Source organism: Schistocerca americana, chromosome 6, assembly GCF_021461395.2.
Source record: "Schistocerca americana isolate TAMUIC-IGC-003095 chromosome 6, iqSchAmer2.1, whole genome shotgun sequence".
NCBI classification, from domain to species: Eukaryota; Metazoa; Arthropoda; class Insecta; order Orthoptera; family Acrididae; genus Schistocerca; species Schistocerca americana.
Genome location: NC_060124.1, coordinates 183,539,483 through 183,560,150, shown reverse-complemented (window position 1 = coordinate 183,560,150; position 20,668 = coordinate 183,539,483). Strand labels below are relative to the sequence as shown.

The 20,668-nt window shown below is 43.4% G+C and overlaps 1 protein-coding gene across 1 annotated transcript in view; it reads left to right on the top strand.

The window, feature by feature from the left end:
- LOC124620038 (formin-like protein 14) overlaps positions 1–19,469 on the top strand; it is a 64,890-nt gene extending 45,421 nt beyond the window's left edge. Inside the window, exon 6 of the mRNA XM_047146704.1 lies at positions 18,430–19,469. Coding sequence (XP_047002660.1) covers positions 18,430–18,553 — 124 coding nt within the window. The 3' untranslated portion in view covers positions 18,554–19,469. The remainder of the gene's footprint in view (positions 1–18,429) is intronic.
- Positions 19,470–20,668: the final 1,199 nt, after the last annotated feature.

Sequence of the window (20,668 nt, the reverse complement as noted above, 5' to 3'; positions counted from 1 at the left end):
GGGCTTAGGAGGGTAATACGGAACGCCGTGCTGGATCCCAATGGCCTCTTATCACTAGCAGTCGAGTGACAGGCATCTTATCCGCGTGGCTGTAACGCATCGTGCAGCCACGTCCCTATCCCTGAGTCAACAGATGGGGACGTTTGCAAGACAACAACCATCTGCACGAACAGTTCGATGATGTTTGCAGCAGCATGGACTATCAGCTCGGAGACCACGGCTGCGGTTACCCTTGCCGCTGCATCACAGACAGGGGCGCCTGTGATGGTGTACTCAACGACGAACCTAGGTGCACGAATGGCAAAACGTCATTTTTTCGGATGAATCCAGGTTCTGTTTATAGCATCATCATGGTCGCATCGGTGTTTGGCGACATCGCGGTGAACGCACATTGGAAGCGTGTATTCCTCATCGCCATACTGGCGTATCACCCGGCGCGATGGTGTCGGGTGCCATTGGTTACACGTCTCGGTCACCTCTTGTTCGGATTGACGGCACTTTGAACAGTGAGCGTTACATTTCAGATGTGTTACGACCCGTGGCTCTACCCTTCATTCGATCCCTGCGAAATCCTACATTTCAGCAGGATAATACACGACCACATGTACAGGTCTTTCTGAATACAGAAAATGTTCGACTGCTGCCCCGCCCAGCACATTCTCCAGATCTCTCACCAATTGAAAACGTCTTATCAATGGTGGCCCGGCAACTGTCTCGTCACAATACGCCAGCCACTACTCTTGATGAACTGTGGGAACGTGTTGAAGCTGCATGGACAGCAGTAGATGTACACGCCATCCAAGCTGTGTTTGACTCAATGCCCACGCGTATCACGGCCGTTATTATGGCCAGAGTTGGTTGTTCTGGGTACTGGTTTCTCAGGATCTATGCACCCAAACTGCGTGAAAATGAAATCACATGTCAGTTCTAGTATAATATATTTGTCCAATGAATACCCGTCTATCATCTGCATTTCTTCTTGGTGTAGCAATTTTAATGGCCAGTAGTGTAAATTATGAACAAATCCTCGCCCAATGATGTATTGTCTCCTTTCATAGCCATATTAATTACAAGGATATCGGTATCAGCTTCACTTTTTCAGATACGAGAACTGTAGTAATTTCTGCTGCTAGTACCGTATTTCTAAAAGGGAAAAATTCAATGGTATTTCACTCTTAAAAATCCGATTAGTAGTTTCGGAGAAATCACAGTATTCACAAGGGGACGCTACGACGTTGGGATCATGGATTTATTTCTAACTTTGTACACCTTCAGTAGGCCATTAAAACAACATAATGTTCAAGTAGTAAGGTGCCCTTCTCTGACAATTCCGGGATAATCACAAGAGAAGTTTTACACGTCTACTATGTGGCTTATGTACCTGTGTATAGGTGTCGGACGTTCGAGTTCGTGGTGGTAAATCGATGTTCGCTGTCCTCTGTAATAAAAAAACCGATTGAACAGATCAATGATTAACTTGAACAGACGTCCTGGGACATCCGCCCTGAGCAAATGCAACGAACAATAACGAACAAAATTAGATAAAAAAAAAGTGATTGGCATTCGAGCTTCGTAAGCCGAAAGTGCTTGAGGCGAGGGTTCGACTCTTGCTTCAAAACTGGTTCAAATGGCTCTAAGCGCCAAGGGACTTAGCATCGGAGGTCATCAGTCCCCTAGACGTAGAACTACTTGAACCTATCTAACCTAAGGACATCACACACATCCATGCCCGAGGCAGGATTCGAAACTGCGACCGCCGGGGGTGGTCGAGAGGTTCTAGGCGCTACGGTGTGGAACCGCGCGACTGCTACGCTCGCAGGTTCGAATCCTGCCTCGGGCATGGATGTGTGTGATGTCCTTAGGTTAGTTAGGTTTAATTAGTTTTAAGTTCTAGGGGACTGATGACCTTAGAAGTTAAGTCCCATAGTGCTCAGAGCCATTTGAACCATTTGAACCTGCGACCGTAGCAGCAGCGCGGTTCCGGACTGAAGCGCCCAGAACCGCTCGGTCACAGAGGCCGGCGACTCTTGTTCAAAATTAATTATTAATCTATTATTTTTCATCGCTGGTCGTATTATTTAATTTGTATGACATTTGAGAGGTAATATAACGAAAAAAACACGTGTCTTTGCATGAAGTATTTACATCAAGTTTCAGTTTATGTTTACCGTGTCTGTATGATAAATATCATCCTGCAACGAGTGATGTCGAGAGCACATCCGACGGGTAATCGTGCATTACTCTTTTGGTCTGGCACATTGTGACTTACTATATTACTGATTGTGCGTAACGTCATTCCTATCATTACTTATCGAGGTTTGACTTCGGTTTTCCAAGCCTGGCCCTCCTCCTTGAAAATTTAATTACAAATGGTAACTAGTCAAATAACACATGGAATTTACTACAACTTCATCAAAATACATGTGATTTTGTTCTCTCAGAATCATATAAATTACACCAGTGATGAAAAACGAAAAATAAATTAAAATATAAGTGTTAGCAGTATTCGATCCATAGCTTCGCCCTACTTGCCAAGCGCGAACGCTAATCACTTGACCATAAAGACTTGCTACTATCGGCACATTCGTACAAATTCATCAGTTACATAACAGACGCCTAAAATTTCTCTTGCGATTTTCTCGGCGTTGCCAGAGTACTACACCTTACTGCTTGCACATTATGTTGTTTTAATGGCCTACTAAAGGATTACAAAGTTTGAAGCAAATCCGTGATCCCAATATCGTGGACTCCCCTTTTTACACAGACATGAATCCGACTGCTGTCTTATGAGGAAGTTCGTGTTGTTACACGAAACTGTCGCATCAGGCTGATGGGGTACTCCAGCTTGACACAGCTAAAATAGTCTGCTCATAAAAGCGAAATAGTGAAACAAAGATTTAAAAACTGACGCTAACGACACTTGACTGACAAACCAACTGGAAGGCAAAGGACGTAGGAACTTGGGATTGTTCGTCAGTTAAGTACAGTAAGAGTTCTGCTTCCGCTTCTGTGCCAGAGTCTTCAAGGAAAGGTCCCCGTCAGAAACTGATCAGTTTGTGAAACAAGAAAAATGTATAAAGGTTGTTAAAAATAATAACTTCGCATTTCGAGTCTAAAATCGAGATGTACACTTACGTTACAAAATTACATCAGTAACAGCAACAAAAGGGAAATCACAGAAGAATGTACTCATAAACACTTCCTTGATATTCCATTTATGTCATCAGTTGTTTGAAATCCCCACCGTCTACTGCAGCTCGTGAGCAAGGAACCTGTACTACCAGAGGAGGTTCCTTCTGTGTCATAACGCTTGCTGCAACACTGCGATGTTTTATTAGGTCGTCGGAACTTGTGCACAGGCTTCATGTTTGGGTTTACCACAGAGTCAAAATTCCAGGAGCGCCTAACAGGCACGTGCTATCCAGCGACGAAGGAGGCGGGTGAGCGAAGCGGGGCACCCACGTACGTCTACATTTCCCAAGTGATACTTCCTCATTGACAAAGGGCAACATTTCGGTTACAAATTGTGCATATCTTTTAACCTTAAAGGTTTCTTCGATGAAGGAAAGACGAATCATGCAGTCTCTAACAATGCACCAACAAATATTCGCACTCCACTTCCTCAGATGTTCACCTACCTCAGCCACTGCGGGTTCTCAGCGCCTAATAACACGTATTTCTTACTGTGTTCTTACACTTTTTTAGTCTTGTTCGACAAACTTTATTACGCTGTACGACATATGTTTCGCATTATAAGCTCATTTTCTAGCACACAACTAATCCCAAAGATGAGAACCGAGGAGAGGTAAACATACAAGTTCTTAATTTATCTGTTGTTACTTAAACTACAAAAGTTACCTCTGTTGGCAAATTTGACGCAGTTAGATACGGATTTAAACATTTATTACGTTCAAAAAATGGTTCTGAGCACTATGGGACTTAACTTCTGAGGTCATCAGTCCCCTAGAACTTAGAACTACTTAAACCTAACTAACCTAAGGACATCACACACATCCATGCTCGAGGGAGGATTCTAACCTGCAACCGTAGCAGTCGCGCGGTTCCAGACTGAAGCGCCTAGAACCGCTCGGCCACTCCGGCCGGCTATTACGTTCAGCTGTCCATGATCTGTAAAGGTAACTGCATCGCTAAAGATAATTCTTTGAAGAAAAAACCTATTATCCTGAAGTTACAAGAGAACCGAGTAACAGTTCTCCTGGTGAAGTCACGCGTGAAACGGATGGAAGCTGTTTGCGCGCAAAATGCGAACAAAGCTGGCCTCACTTACTGCAGAGGCACTCGCGGTTTCTCTGCAGTTGACTTGCGAACAATGAGTGACAGCTGCCAGAACACCAATTTCGTTCGCTCCGCTCGTTGCACACTATATTCTTTCCCTCTGCGTAGTATTCCAGTGGCCTTCCAGTAACAATTTGTTGCACGTTTGCTCAGTTGTCATTCACGCCGGACGCCGTCTGTGGGACATCTTTGTGCAACCAACTCAACACTTCTCTTTGCGTTCCTTACACGTTCTTGTGAAGAACAAATAGCACATGTAGTACGAGGGCAGTTCAATAAGTAATGCAACACATTTTTTTCTGAAACAGGGGTTGTTTTATGCAGTATTGAAATACACCAAGTTATTCCCCAATCTTTTAGCTACACAACACTATTTTTCAACGTAATCTCCATTCAATGCTACGGCCTTACGCCACCTTGAAATGAGGGCCTGTATGCCTGCACGGTACCATTCCACTGGTCGATGTCGGAGCCAACGTCGTACTGCATCAATAACTTCTTCATCATCCGCGTAGTGCCTCCCACGGATTGCGTCCTTCATTGGGCCATACATATGGAAATCCGACGATGCGAGATCGGGGCTGTAGGGTGCATGAGGAAGAACAGTCCACTGAAGTTTTGTGAGTTCCTCTCGGGTACGAAGACTTGTGTGAGGTCTTGCGTTGTCATGAAGAAGGAGAAGTTCGTTCAGATTTTTGTGCCTACGAACACGCTGAAGTCGTTTCTACAATTTCTGAAGAGTTGCACAATACACTTCAGAGTTGATCGTTTGACCATGGGGAAGGACATCGAACAGAATAACCCCTTCAGCGTCCCAGAAGACTGTAACCATGACTTTACCGGCTGAGGGTATGGCTTTTTCTTGGTAGGGGAGTGGGTGTGGCGCCAGTCCATTGATTGCCGTTTTGTTTCAGGTTTGAAGTGATGAACCCAGGTTTCATCGCCTGTAACAATCTTTGACAATAAATTGTCACCCTCAGCCACATGACGAGCAAGCAATTCCGCACAGATGGTTATCCTTTGCTCTTTATGGTGTTCGGTTAGACAACGAGGGACCCAGCGGGAACAAACCTTTGAATATCCCAACTGGTGAACAATTGTGACAGCACTACCAACAGAGATGTCAAGTTGAGCACTGAGTTGTTTGATGGTGATCCGTCGATCATCTCGAACGAGTGTGTTCGCACGCTCCGCCATTGCAGGAGTCACAGCTGTGCACGGCCGGCCCGCACGCGGGAGATCAGACAGTCTTGCTTGACCTTGCGGCGATGATGACACACGCTTTGCAACGACTCACCGTGCTTTTGGCCACTGCCAGATCACCGTAGACATTCTGCAAGTGCCTATGAATATCTGAGATGCCCTGGTTTTCCGCCAAAAGAAACTCGATCACTGCCCGTTGTTTGCAACGCACATCCGTCACAGACGCCATTTTAACAGCTCCGTACAGCGCTGCCACCTGTCGGAAGTCAATGAAACTATACGAGACGAAGCGGGAATGTTTGAAAATATTCCACAAGAAATTTCCGGTTTTTTCAACCAAAATTGGCTGAGAAAAAAAAATGTGTTGCATTACTTATTGAACTGCCCTCGTATCTCTTGGTTTGTGAAAGACGTTTATTTACGAGGGTTGTCCAGAAAATAAGTTCCGATCGGTCGCGAAATGGAAACTACAGAGAAAACCAGAAACGTTCCATTTGCAACAGTTAAGCCGTCGGCACACGGACCGTGCTGTCGAACGTCAACGTTGAGCGTGCCAAGTTGAACGTGCTGCTGAACGCTGAGGGACGATGAGACTTGTGCATACGGTACGTGGGCCCCTACGTGCTATACGCAATCGCAACGCACTCCGGCGGCAGTTGAGGGATGTTTCTAGTTAGTAAATCACACTGTTTACTCAACGGGCGAACGCAAAATTTTCACGTCGGCTCTATTAAAATGCACATTTCCTTCATCGTCCGCGAAAAGGAAAGTACCATGTCCAATCAATAAGGACACAGGCTTATAAAAGTTCCGTTACAAACAATGCGGTACAAATTTGAAATACTTCTCCGCACAAGATAAACGTTATTTCATCATTCCCACATTTTAGTAAAACCCCAAGGTCAGTCTTACTTGATCACTATTCCTACCCAGTAGCAGAATCTTTGCAACATGTGAATTACGAAGCGTAAAAGAAAAAGGAGCAAAATATCTTTATAGAAGTAGCGCAAGCTGTCCTGTAGATTAAGCCAATCGAACAAAGTCACCCCTCAAAGAAAGGTGAGCGTATATTTACATAACATCAAATATTATAACATATACTTATATTAAACTAATAATAAAGTATGAGAACCTAATAAAAACGCGAATGTTAGGAAAAAAAATTTGGAAGTCCTACGACGCGAGCCACCGACCAAATCTATACTGTTTAGTGGAAAGAGACGCTACTCATTACGCTACACCAACAACTCGTTCACTGCACTTAGCCATACTATATTACCCTTGCTAAAAACGTTAATCGTAGATAATTATGTTACTAATTGAAATTTAATTATAACAAATTGTACCAAGTACAATGCGTTTTGCGTGGATCTTCAGTGTGTCGCTGCCTTCAAATAGCATACTCTCATAATACGCAAGTTACAATAATTCTTTTGCCACGAATGTCATGTTTCTCATTATTTTATTAGAACGAACCACACAATTAACAACGGGTTTCCCAGTGATTCTCAATTTGCTGGTGCTCAGAAACAGCATATACACATATAGGCTTGAGATGAATGCCAATATGGCGCCTCACAACTCTGTACTGAAAGGAGACGCGTGCGTGTGACGTATGTGGCGTTCTCCCATCTCATTGGTCAACGCTCAGACACACGCTCAGAATATCTGACATGCCAGATATTGCTCTGCACGTTCGGAAAAACTCCCGAACGTGCTATTCCACGCTCTGACGTCAGAAACTCGGCACGCTCAACGTTCGGATGCACGGTCCGTGTGCCGACGGCTTTAGGCACACTTTCCACCTACTACTCTATGTTGTATCCACGGACCCAACCAACCAACCAACTCGCGCACGCGCGCCCTGACCGTGACATCGCTGGCCACAGCTCCTGTCGCGGCCGTCGGCGTCTCAGGGCGTTACCGCCGACGGAAGAGGTCGCGCCATGGCTGAGCTCGGGCCCGCAGCGCCCTCTGCCTTTCGCATATGAGGAGGAGCGCTGGCCCGAGACGGACAGTCTATTGTCGATTGTGTATTGCTAGCCTTTCGCGGAGTTTATAGCGGAGCCATTGCAGTGTGATAATTGCTGTTGTATTCGACTAGGCTCAGTACACGGATTACTCTTGGATATTACTTGGACTTGTATTGCTGGTGCAAGTTTCGTCAGAAATAAAGATAAGTTATCTCTTCATTCTAGCCGGCGCAATTCTTGTCATTCATTATTTTTCGGCCAGCAGACATAGCTACATCCTGGTCACTACCCACGCTTCATACAATGGCTGCCCCACGAGTACCGCCGAGGACCTTGGGTTTGGGAGCCGTCACAAAACTCTACATAGTTGTAGCTCCAACTTCGAATTCTGTCGTAGTGTTCTATCAACTTTCCAATATACTCGTCATAGAAAGCAGCCGCCTGTGCTTTCGGACAGTTATCTGCACTGGTCTGCATCTCGTTGTCTGTGGAAAAATTTTGTCTTCATAGCCAGCGGTTCTTGTGAGCAGAGGTGAGACTCAGGGGGAGCCAATTACGTACTGTATTGTGGTTGATCAGACACTTCTCATCGGAAACGCTCCAGGAGCATCTACATTGCCCCTGCAGTGTGCGGCCGAGAATTGGCACGAAGAAGGAACTGCCCGACAGTTGTGTTATGTGGGCTGTATAACACAGGCGAAATCTCCAACCAGACCCTCATACTTGGCGGGAGACGCTATTCCCTACGTACCTTTACGTGCTCTCTGTTCACTCAAAACTGAAAAGAGCGACGCGACACGATCGACAGGCATACTAGAGACACTGTCCAACACATCTGCGCAAAGCTTTACCGGATTTTCCCAGTGGTTTCCATTTCGCGACCGATCAGAACTTACTTTCTGCGCCGGCCGGTGTGGCCGTGCGGTTAAAGGCGCTTCAGTCTGGAACCGCGTGACCGCTACGGTCGCAGGTTCGAATCCTGCCTCGGGCATGGATGTTTGTGATGTCCTTAGGTTAGTTAGGTTTAATTAGTTCTAAGTTCTAGGCGACTAATGACCTCAGAAGTTAAGTCGCATAGTGCTCGGAGCCATTTTTGAACCATTACTTTCTGCACAACTCTCGTTTTTTTTTTTTTAACTAACTAGCACTCGATACACGTAAGCAACACAGACACGTTTCCTGTGTGCCCCTTTTATCTAAACCTATGTCTGCATCTACATCTACATAGATAATCCGCAAGCCACCGTAAAGTGCGTGGCGGAGGGTACCCTGTACCGCTACTTGTCATTTCCCATCCTGTTCCACTAGCAAATAGAGCGAGGGAAAAGCGAATGTCTGTACGCCTCCGTATGAGCCCTGATTGCTCGTATCTTGTATTCGTGGTCCTTACGAGCGATGTATGTTAGCTGCAGCAGAATCGTTCGGCAGTCAGCTTCAAATGTCGGGTCTCTAAATTTTGTCGGTAGTGTTTCCCAAAAAGAACGCCGCCTTCCCTCCAGAGATTCCCATTATCAGACTGCTGCCCACACTGTCCACCAGATCATTTAGATACGTAGGTTGGAACTTAATAGTGGATACACTGCTGTGGAGACACTATGCAATGGAATCTACTATTGTCATTGATGGCACACGCTGTTGGCACACCTACCTTACCTCCGAGCAAACGGACTCGCCCTTCCCACGTCACCGGCGTGCGCACAGTCGAGGGAAACACAGTCACTTGTGTCGCTATGTTTTCGAAAGAGGAACAACGGAGTTGGATCAAGATTGAGTGTGCCAGAGGTCGTACAGCACGACAGTGTCACCAAGGTTACAGCACGACAGTGTCATCAAGGTCAGAGGCGTGCCGGAAATCGGCATTGCCGTACAGAACAGCGGCACGTTGGATAAAAGCCTTCAACGAAGGGTTGGTCGTCCTAGCGTCTCTGAAGAAGAAGTGCATGCTGTTTCCGCGTTAGTGGACAGTGATCGACGCCATACGATTCGTGAGCTCGCCCACGAAACCGGATTAGCTCATACGATTGTGCTTCGCATCCTGAAGGAACGCCTAGGCATGCGAAAAATTGCATCACGATGGGTTCCGCATGACTTGACGGAAATGCAGAAATGGATGCGTTACGACGCTGCTCAGACGCACTTGGAGCGCTATGAGCGCTAGGGAGAGGCTTTCTTACGCCGTATCGTAACATTGGATGACACGTGGGCCACATTGTACGAGCCAAAACTGAAACGCCAATCCAACTAATACGTCATTAGGGGTCGCCGCGAAAGTCGAAAATGCGTCAGAGCTCCATTCTGGTGAAAGTTACGGTGATTCTCGTGTACGACTGTGATGGTGTTATCCTAACCCATTACGTTCCTCCACGACAGACCGTCAATGCACAGTATTACTGTTCGGTTTTGGAGCATCACCTGCGACCAGCTTTGCGAAAGAAGCGGCGACATATACTGCGCAACCCACCCATCATTTTGCACGACAATGCGCGGGCGAATACAGCGCAATCTGTGGCTGCTCTGTTCGGTCGATGGGACTGGGAAGTACTGCACCATCCACCATACTCCCCGGACTTGATTTCGAAGATGAAGGAACCACTTCGTGGCATTCGTTTCAGAACTGTTCCAGAGATTCGACAGGCAATAGACCGCTCCAAACAGAACAGGCTCTGCTAACGGTATACTACGCCTTCCACATCGCTAGTAACGGGTTCTACACAACTCTGGTGACTACTTTGAAGGACAGTAGCAGCTGCAAGCATGTAACTCTTTTGTGTCGGTTGTGTATAAATAGTTGCCATTGTTTAAGTTCCAACCCTCGTATTTTTCCTGGGGCACTCCTGACGGTACCCTTGTCTCTAATGAATACTCGGAGTCGAGGACAACATACTGGGTTCTATTATTTAAGAAGTCTTCGAGCCACTCACATATCTGTGAACTTATTCCATATGCTCGTACCTTCCTAACAGCCTGCCATGGGGCGCCGTGTCAAATGCTTTCCAGAAATCTAGAAATACTGAATCTGCCTGTTGCCCTTCATCCATAGTTCATGTGAGAAAAGGGCAAGCCGTGTTTTGCACGAGCGATGCCTTCAAAACCCATGCGGATTCGTTAACATAAGCTGCTTAACCTCAAGAAAGTTTATTATATTCGAACTGAGAATATGTTCAAGGATTCTGCAGCAAACAGAAGTTAGGGATACTGGTCTGTAATTTTGCTGCGGTGCAGCGCACTATGTCCTCTTTATTGGACCGCCGACATTTCTTTATTTGCATATGAGATCACAAACTTCCGCCTAACAAACCAATCACTTTCATACTCAAAACAGATAAATCCTAAGTTCTAAATATTGTAATTACTTCGAATTAAGCGACCGAATTTTAAAGAGTGAAACGCCACCGAATCAGTTTCATTGCGTAATACAATACTAGCAGCAAAAAACTGGTACAATTTCATATCGAAATTCGAAGTTGACACCGACAGTCCTCGAATTCATATAGCTATGTCGTTTGTTGAGGACTTTCTCACTGTTCAACAAGGAGCAAACACAATTATTACGATATCTTGATCTTTTCCGGAAATATTTCAGATGAACAGTTAACGGAATCACACCATATCACTCTCTTTGAATAAAATCTAACACTGGGTGAGCCAAAAGTCACGTAGGGTTTATAATTGTGAATAACTTTTTTGGTTTTTCTTTAGTTTCCATTGATATGACATAAAGGCTAAAGATGAGAGACTGTTTACAGATATGTGTGGAATAATCTCACATGGCTGTCTGACGTCATAGGTTTCACAGATACGGGTCTCGTGTAGCGCATGACAGGGGTCAATACTTCTGGTGCGACTGCCCGTATTTTTGCACGAATGTTTTCCTTCATCTCCTGTGCTATTTGTAGTTTGTACACATACCCTTCGTCCTTCAGATATCGCCAAAGAAAATAATCAGGTGGAGTGAGGTCAGGCAAATGGGGGGGGGGGGGGGGGCTAGTTCATGTTATTGTGATGTGATGGCTGAAAATCGTCTTCAGAAGCCCAAAGGAGGCCCCTGCCTTTTGCGTCGTTGACCCGTCTTGTTGAAGCCGTGTCTCAAGTCTGTTCTCCACTGCAGGACGCACGGTAGTCGCAGCCATATTTCGATATCGATCACCAGTCCCGTCATGCTTCGACTTCATCATCTTCAAAGAAGTATGGCCCAGTGATCACTTCTGACGTCATACCACATCACATAGCGCATTTCAGTGGATGCAGTTCCTGCTCATGTATGGAGTATAGGTTTTTACTGCCCCAAAACCGATAATTTTGTCTGTTAACAAAAATCCATTGGGTGAAAACTACGCCTTGTCGCTCAACAACAACTTGTGGATGAAATAATTGTTTTCCGTGGCCAACAACTGTATTGGGAGTGCACATACAAGGCTTTGACGATAATCCGTGTGTGTTTTACTGTTGCACCAGTTGGATTCAGTCGAGAAAGAGATCCAAATCGAATTTCAGAATTCGCTAACGTAGCGTCCTTGCCAACTCCAATCGTCCAGAATGTCTTCGTACTGAAGTTCCTGTATCCTCACCAACACTTTCTCGGGCTCGGCGGATGTTGTCCGCTGAATAGGCTGAACTGGGTCTGCAACGTCAGGATAGATTGCACACTGAACGCTGTTCATCTGAAGCGTTGAATCAAGCGACGGAGGATGGATTTCCAGTCCTGGTGCTGAAATGTTGCCGATATGCTCATCGTGTGAGAACAATTGGCATCTGGTTTTTGAAGTAAAGCTCCAGAAGTCTGGTTCATTGAACGGTGGTCATTTTTTCCATGGTCAGTCTCCCACTCTTCCTCTTTCAGAATCGGAAACAAAAGAAAGGTGAAAAGAAGAAATACTTTTACGACTCGAACCAGGGTCGTGTTACTGTCAGGAAGTCGAGCGAAGAGTGGAGGTGAGTGACCCTGTGGAGCGCCGAGTTGCCAATGAAACATTATTCAACTATCAATCATTTATTGGCGAGAGTTTTACAGTCACTCTGTCTTCTTCTCGACTGCCTAGCAGCCGTGCTGAGTCTGCACTGCTTGAAAGTGCGAGGTAGCTCGTCAGTGTCCAGCAACGAACTTGCTGAGACTCACCAGCAACACAAAGAACAGCCTGAGTGGCAGTGCCAGTAATACATCCGGTAAGGCAGTGCTTGTACGAGGGTCACTCCAAAAGAAATGCACACTTTTTTTTTAATCCATCTTTTAATCTACATGTTTGATAGTTTTACAGTGTGTAGATACATACTTTAGGAACAATATTTTCATTTCTCCACATAATTTTCATCCCTCTCAACTGCCTTACGCCATCTTGGAACCAGCGCCTACATACCCGCATGGTAAAATTCTGGACCAACCTGTTGGAGCCATTGTTTGGCAGCGTGCACAAGGCAGTCATCATCTTCAAACCTTGTTCCACGAAGAAAGTCTTTCAGTTTTCCAAAGAGATGATGGTCACATGGAGCCAGTCAGGACTGTAAGGCGGGTGTTTCAGTGTTGTCCATCAGAGTTTTGTGATCGCTTCCATGGTTTTTTGACTGACATGTGACCGTGCATTGTCGTGCAACAGCAAAACATTCTGCTTTTGCCGGTGTGGTCGAACACGACTCAGTCGAGCTCGAAGTTTCTTCAGTGTCGTCACATATGCATCAGAATTTATGGTGGTTCCACTTGGCATGATGTCCACAAGCAAGATTCCTTTGGAATCAAAAAACACTGTAGCCATAACTTTTCCAGCAGAAGGTGTGGTTTCGAATTTTTTTTCTTGGGTGAATTTGCATGATGCCACTCCACTGACTGCCTCTTCGTTTCTGGTGAAAAATGATGGAGCCATGTTTCATCACCTGTCACAATTCTTCCAAGGAATTCATCTCCACCATTCCCGTAATCTTCCAAAAGTCCGCTGCATACCGTTTTTTTTTTTTTTTTTTCTTAGCCACTGTCAACATCCTGGGAAGCCACCTGGCACAAACCTTTTTTAACGCCAACACTTTCAGTATTCTGCGACGTAGCGTGACAATTCGTTTACTGTGGTGTGTCTGTCAGCAGTCATCAATCCGTTAACTCTCTGCACATTGTCTGGAGTGTGTGCAGTACGAGGCCTGCTGCTGCCAGGACAATCCTCAATACTGCTGTGCCCGCTTTCATCACGTAACCTGCTTGCCCACCGACTAACTGTACTGCGATCGACAGCAGCATCTCCATACACCTTTTTCAACCTCTTGTGGATGTTTCCCACTGTCTCGTTTTCACAGCACAGGAATTCTATGACAGCACGTTGCCTTTGACGAACGCCAAGTGTAGCAGCCATCTTGAAGACATGCTGTGACAGCGCCACTCACGGGAACACGTTGAACTAAGTTTGAAAACAAGCGGAAAGGATGTATCTAAACACTGTAAAACTTTCACACATGCAGAATGAAAACTGTATTTTTACAAAAATAGTGTGCATTTATTTTGGATTGACCCTCGTACTACCCCAATAGTGGTGACTCAGGCGCCCAGAGCCGAGGTTGAGCAGCTTGTAGATAGGCAGCCCAGTTCTTCATCCACAGAAGATCGGCCTGGCCCCCATCCTCAGTCAGTCACCATTGTGACCGGCAGCACTGCAGCTTGCACATCAGAAGTCCCCTCTGCAGACAGATGGCTCCAGACTTGCATAAATGGACTCCAAGTTGGTGGCAGCTTGTAGACAGTTGTTAAATTAACCAGAGCTTCCTGCAACTTAACAAAGCTAGTCTTCCATCAGTATCTGTGTTGCAGATGGAGTATCCTCACCCTGATAATGGGCTTGAGGGGACCAGAGGTTTTATGGCAGGCAGATAACTGAATCCTCTTCCCCCCCCCCCCCCTTTCTCTCTCTCTGGTGACTGAATTTGTTCTCGTTTTCTGAGCCTGTCAGTGCTGTTGGGTGCTCTAGTATGTAACTTCAATGTTTCAGAGCGCTTCTTTATACGAAGTCTGTGTCCTGAATGGCGTCCTTATGGGATCTTTAACTGAAGTTACTAACTTTAGCTTCGCTACAGTAGAGCTTTATGTCTGCTCAGCACAGTCGTCAAAGATCTGAGTAATTGTCTTGGCATCCCTGTCACATAGTCTGAAAAAACGATCTTCCAGCTTGTTTATACTTCAGGCCTCCTGTGTTGACATCTGATTAAATTACCAGGTCCTGATGGGATTCCAATTCGGTTTTACAGAGAGTACTCTACTGCATTGGCTCCTTACTTAGCTTGCATTTATCGCGAATCTCTTGTCCACCGTAAAGTCCCGAGCGACTGGAAACAAGCGCAGGTGACGCCTGTATATAAGAAGGCTAGAAGGACGGATCCTCAAAATTACAGACCAATATCCTTAACATCGGTTTGTTGCAGGATTCTCGAACATATTCTCAGTTCGAATATAATGAATTTCCTTGAGACAGAGAAATTGTTGTCCATGCATCAGCACGGCTTTAGAAAACATCGCTCCTGCAAAATGCAAATCGCCCTTTTTTCACATGATATCTTGCGAACCATGGATGAAGGGTATCAGACGGATGCCATATTCCTTGACTTCCGGAAAGCGTTTGACTCGGTGCCCCACTGCAGACTCCTAACTAAGGTACGAGCATATGGGATTGGCTCCCAAATATGTGACTGGCTCGAAGACTTCTTAAGTAATAGAACCCAATACGTTGTCCTCGATGGTGAGAGTTCATCGTAAGTGAGGATATCATCTGGAGTGCCCCAGAGAAGTGTGGTAGGTCCGCTGTTGTTTTCTATCTACATAAATGATCTTTTGGATAGGGTGGATAGCAATGTGCGGCTGTTTGCTGATGATACTGTGGTGTACAGGAAGGTGTCGTCGTTGAGTGACTGTAGGAGGATACATGATGACTTGGACAGGAATTGTGATTGGTGAAAAGAATGGCAGCTAACTCAAAATATAGATAAATGTAAATTAATTCAGATGAATAGGAAAAAGAATTCCGTAATGTTTGAATACTCCATTAATAGTGTAGCGCTTGACACAGTCACTTCGATTAAATATTTGGGCGTAACAAAGGGGACCGTTTATAAAACACTAATGCGACCTATTCTTGAGTACTGCTCGAGCGTTTGGGATCCCTATCAGGTCAGATTGAGGGAGGACATAGAAGCAATTCAGAGGAGGGCTGCTAGATTTGTTACTGGTAGGTGTGATCATCACGCGAGTGTTACGGAAATGCTTCAGGAAGTCGGGTGGGAGTCTCTGGAGGAAAGGAGGCGTTCTTTTCGTGAATCGCTACTGAGGAAATTTAGAGAACCAGCATTTGAGGCTGACTACAGTACAATTTTACTGCAGCCAACTAATATTTCGCGGAAAGACCACAAAGATCAGATTAGGGCTCGTACAGAGGCATATAGGCAGTCATTTTTCCCTCGTTCTGTTTGGGAGTGGAACAGGGAGAGAAGATGCTAGTTGTGGTACGAGGTACCCTCCGCCACGCACCGTATGGTGGATTGCGGAGTATGTATGTAGATACAGATCTAGAAGACACCGTTGCATAGCCAGCAGACTTAGGAGCGTCTCTCTTCGCTTTTAACAAAATTTTATTCCTGCTCTTACCTACTATTCTACAGTGCAATAATAAAAAACGTTATTCGTAGTTGTATCTCCTTTGTGACTTTCAGTCCACCTTTTATATACCGCTGGTAACAATGTGTGATTACAAAAAAAAATGTTGTCGCTTCACCTTTGAGGCAAAAATACGAAAAATAGCTTCAAAATAAGACAAAGTATGTTAATATAATTGACCAGGGTTTATTGCAAACAGTCCGACCTCTGCCTCCATCTTCAGCTAACGGAAACGGGACGTCTTGTTACTATAGCACTAATTTCTGCACATAGTAATATTTAACTACTCTTGAGTATAATGAGTGCACCTCACTGGTATCGTTATTCATAGTACTCAGCTCTTACCAATGTATGCGACTTACATGTACTGGCACAGAGCTCAAACAGTTACCAGGGGAAGCTGTGTTGGCCGGCCAGAGTGGCCAAGCGGTTCTAGGCGCAACAGTCTGGAACTGCGCGACCGCTACGGTCGCAGGTTCAAATCCTGCCTTGGGCATGGATGTGTGTGATGTCCTTAGGTTAGTTAGGTTTAAGTAGTTCTAAGTTCTAGGGGACTGATGACCTCAGAAGTTACGTCCCATAGTGCTCAGAGCCATCTGAACCATTTGAAGCTGTGTTGATGCAAATTTTGGAAATTTAGGAGACGCTATAATATCTAATACTATGCCAAGAATGACTGCCCTTGTTACTTACACCTCTAAATGAATTGGCATTTCAGACTAATAGCGCCAGACACATATAAGCAGCTATTGGGAATGGGAATTAACCAAAAGTACAGGAAGCAAGTTTCACCGAAAGTCTTACTTTATTAATTTATAACAGCTTCTAATTTTATTTGATCCAGCAGTTTCAACAATTTCTAATGCTCTAATGATATGGATGTGGTGGTTACTTCAAGACTGTCGTAGCATATACAAAAACTTCTCTCCTGTGTCTGTCCTATGAATGGATTTTAATCAAGGAAAGGAAAATGCGAGGATGCTTCATTGTTCTCGAAGCTTTGTACGATAAAGTGAGGAGAGATGTTGCACATTTCGAAAACATTGTCTAAATCCTGTTAAAGTGCATATGTAAAAATATAAATGGTTGCCAAATGTTTGGCACTCATTACCCATTTTTGAAGAAAGATTGCTTCTACAAACACATCATTGAAATCGGAATTTTAAGAAGTTTCTAATAAGATTCTATTCTGCCAGCTCTCCTCCTATGGTAGTTAAGCTGAAGCACCATGGGTAGAAGAGACGGCTCTTGGTTGTGCTCTGGAACCAGTTCATTTCATTATCAAGGCAAGTTTTGCCTACTGGTTTACAACTGGCTTAAGAAGCTTTTATTACAATTTCAAGCCAATGGAAACAATGAAGATGTCAGAATAACACTTAGAAATTACAAGATAGAAAGTATTTTCTTCTTTTGTATAACTGTAATTTTTCTTGCTGTTTCTTTTAATTTCTTCCACAAAGGGCACACATATTGTCATAAACTGAAATATCTTCTCGCAACTACCGTTTGCACATTACATACTGTAATCATTCAGCTTTAGATAGGGTTTCAGAGTAAAATTCCAGACATTCTACACATTTATCCTCACTGAATTTTTCTGACTCATTGCAGCGTTCACCACATTTCTCAAATCACCTTCACTCCAAGAAGCTCGATTCGTTGGCATGATGTATTTAACCTGCAAGCATAACACAGGGGATTTAGGCAAACTATACTAAAAGCGTGAAACTGCTTCACAATAAACTGATGCCTGTTTTTAGTTATGCTGCTTCTCTCATACTTCTTTCATGCATCAACCGTTCTAAAGCAATATCGAAGGAGACACACCTTGCCTTTTTAGTGTAAAAGTGTCTGAATAGCATCAAAAACTCCACACGCTGTTGTCGTTAATCTGTCTATCACTTCCATCTTTCAGTTTTTCGTTAACTCGTTGGCATGCACATCATATAAGAAACTGTACTATGCTCATGAAACTTCACATATTCAGCACAGCCAGTCGGTGAGAAAATTTCTTCCTAAAATTTGCGAATTTGTAGCATTGCTTTCCTCTATAACTACTAACTCACTACTAACAGATTGTTTCCGCCACATATCAGCAAGTACGTAAACAGAAAGTGAGTCTTCTCTCCCATGCATGTCAACTCTACTACTTGATCCTACTGTATATTTCATTCTCCAGTGCGACAATGAATCCATTGATCTGACGATTACATCCATGTCTGCATGTTACCAGTAGTATGATATGGAAATGTAGATATGTATTGACATTATAAGATACATAAACTCTAACTTCCAAATTTTACACAAGAAATATACTAATATCGTCACTTTTTTTTGCAGATGTCACGCGAAATCAATGTTCAGGCACCTTGTATTCCACCCAAACTTTGCAACTGTTCTCTCAGAAGTAGTACCACAACAGGTACTACGAAACATCTCGAAAACTCTCCAGAGCCTGAAATAATGTGGATGACTGAAGATGCTGACAGATTTAGGTTGTTAACAGTTCTATGTCTGTGAAGTAATGTAAATAATTTCTGTTGGGGCTAGAACGGAGTAATGTATCGAATGTTTCTAATAGGGATAATATAAACATCCCTTCCATGATACTTTTCTACATAAATTCCTTTGTTAACACGGTAGTGCCATTTTGTCATATCTTGCTATGCCAGTTGCAGTATATGCACATATAATGTACAAAACCTATCTATAACATAACATTTTGAAACAGGTGTTTAGTTTAACACTTAATGAATGTGATGCTTCATTATCTCATAATATTAATGTGATACTTCATTTTCTAATTATATCCTGTCCTACAGAATTTTTCAGCTTAGTTTAAGAAAGCTCTAAATGTACATATAATTCCGTCCATATATGTGATACTGTTGTTAAGTACATTAATATATTGAAGAATAGTATATATTGTATAAGATACATATCAAATGATCATTCAGTATCGATAAAGAACTGTACAAGCATCCTATAATGGACAAGGAAGTCCAAATACAGCATACAGTAATACAGCCATTATTTTGCCAACAGAAAAATGAGGAATTTTTAGATCAAGGGTAATGTATAATTAATTATGAGACCTTTATCAAATACGTTTGTTAAAAGTTAAATTGGCTGATGTAAGTCAAAGAATCTGTTATGTGATAGTTTATTTTCATTTAAATACACCTAGAGAATTTTGTGTATCAAGAAAGCTATTTTTAATGTTATTCATGTATGTCAAAATATGTTACAACGTATTTTCTATGATAAGCTTATATGCATTTTGTACAAAGAAATGTCAAAATATTCGTAATATTACCACAGAAAAGTAAAGTTAATTCCTCACTGTAAAGAGATGTTGCAGGATATTTATCTTATATTGCTGTTGACTTATTTGCATTGTTTCTGTGATGTTACTGTTGATAAAAATTGTTTACAGTTGTTATATGATGTTACATAAATTCTGACATGAGTTAGGAATTTTAGGCACTGTATCCTTTGAGTTGTTGCTGATAAAATGTCCATAATTAACTTATTGACCAAAGGCAAAATGAAATAAATACTACTACTACTTATGTTTTAGTTGTACTTTTCTGTACTTTTTTGATAGGTCAACTTTTTTCTACACATTTAAAATGTGCAGACTAATAGGTGCTACCATCTGTTGTCCAACTACTCGCAAATATTATCTTATGACCTACCTGACCACAGCCTGAAGTATCAACTGCAAACTTTTTCTTGCCTATTTCCAGAAATGAAGGACGAAATTTCCAAGTATTGTGTCTGTAAGGATGGTAGAGTGATGAGGGGTTTGATTCACTTGTACAAATACTTCCACAACAATGATTTCTGATTGGTGACGGTATCTGCTGATGCTAAAGCTAATAAGGATTCATAATGTTTCTCCACATAGCACCAAGTAAATTTTGAGGTAGTATGATTTAGCTTAAAATGACATCTCAGTGAAACAATAAGTAGCACGTTTATTGTTTCATCCTTCCACATGCCCACAATATTTTACATGGATTGTGGATCGAAGAAACATAAGCAGAAAACCATGAGCAGCATTACGCCTTGTGCTCGGTCGGCCACTAAGGGATCTACCGTCTAAACAACCCGTGGCTTCGAACATCGAAATCATTCTCGCCACAGCTGCATTTGTCAATGGACCTTTACCCGTTTAAATCCCCTTCATATGGCGGTAGGATGGTAACGCTGAACTAGCACATTCCCCATTCTGATAATACAGCTTCACTAAAAGCTCCTTTTCAGGTAACGTCAACATGCTGCGACTGCTGACGCATCTGATTCTCTCTCTCATTACAGCTCCTTTCATACACGATTGTCATGCGCAGTCACTGACGTTTTGCTGTCCAGCGCCATCTGTCGAACATTTTTTAAACTTCTGTATTTTTTTGGTTCTAATAAAACTCCATGTCATTCCAAGCATATGTGTCAATTTGTACCTCTCTATCTACATTATTCCGTGATTTATTCAGTTTTCAAATTTATACAGGTTTTTGATCACCCAGTGTGTATCATATTTGACTGTGGATATTCTTGAGTCATCTACAGCCGAATA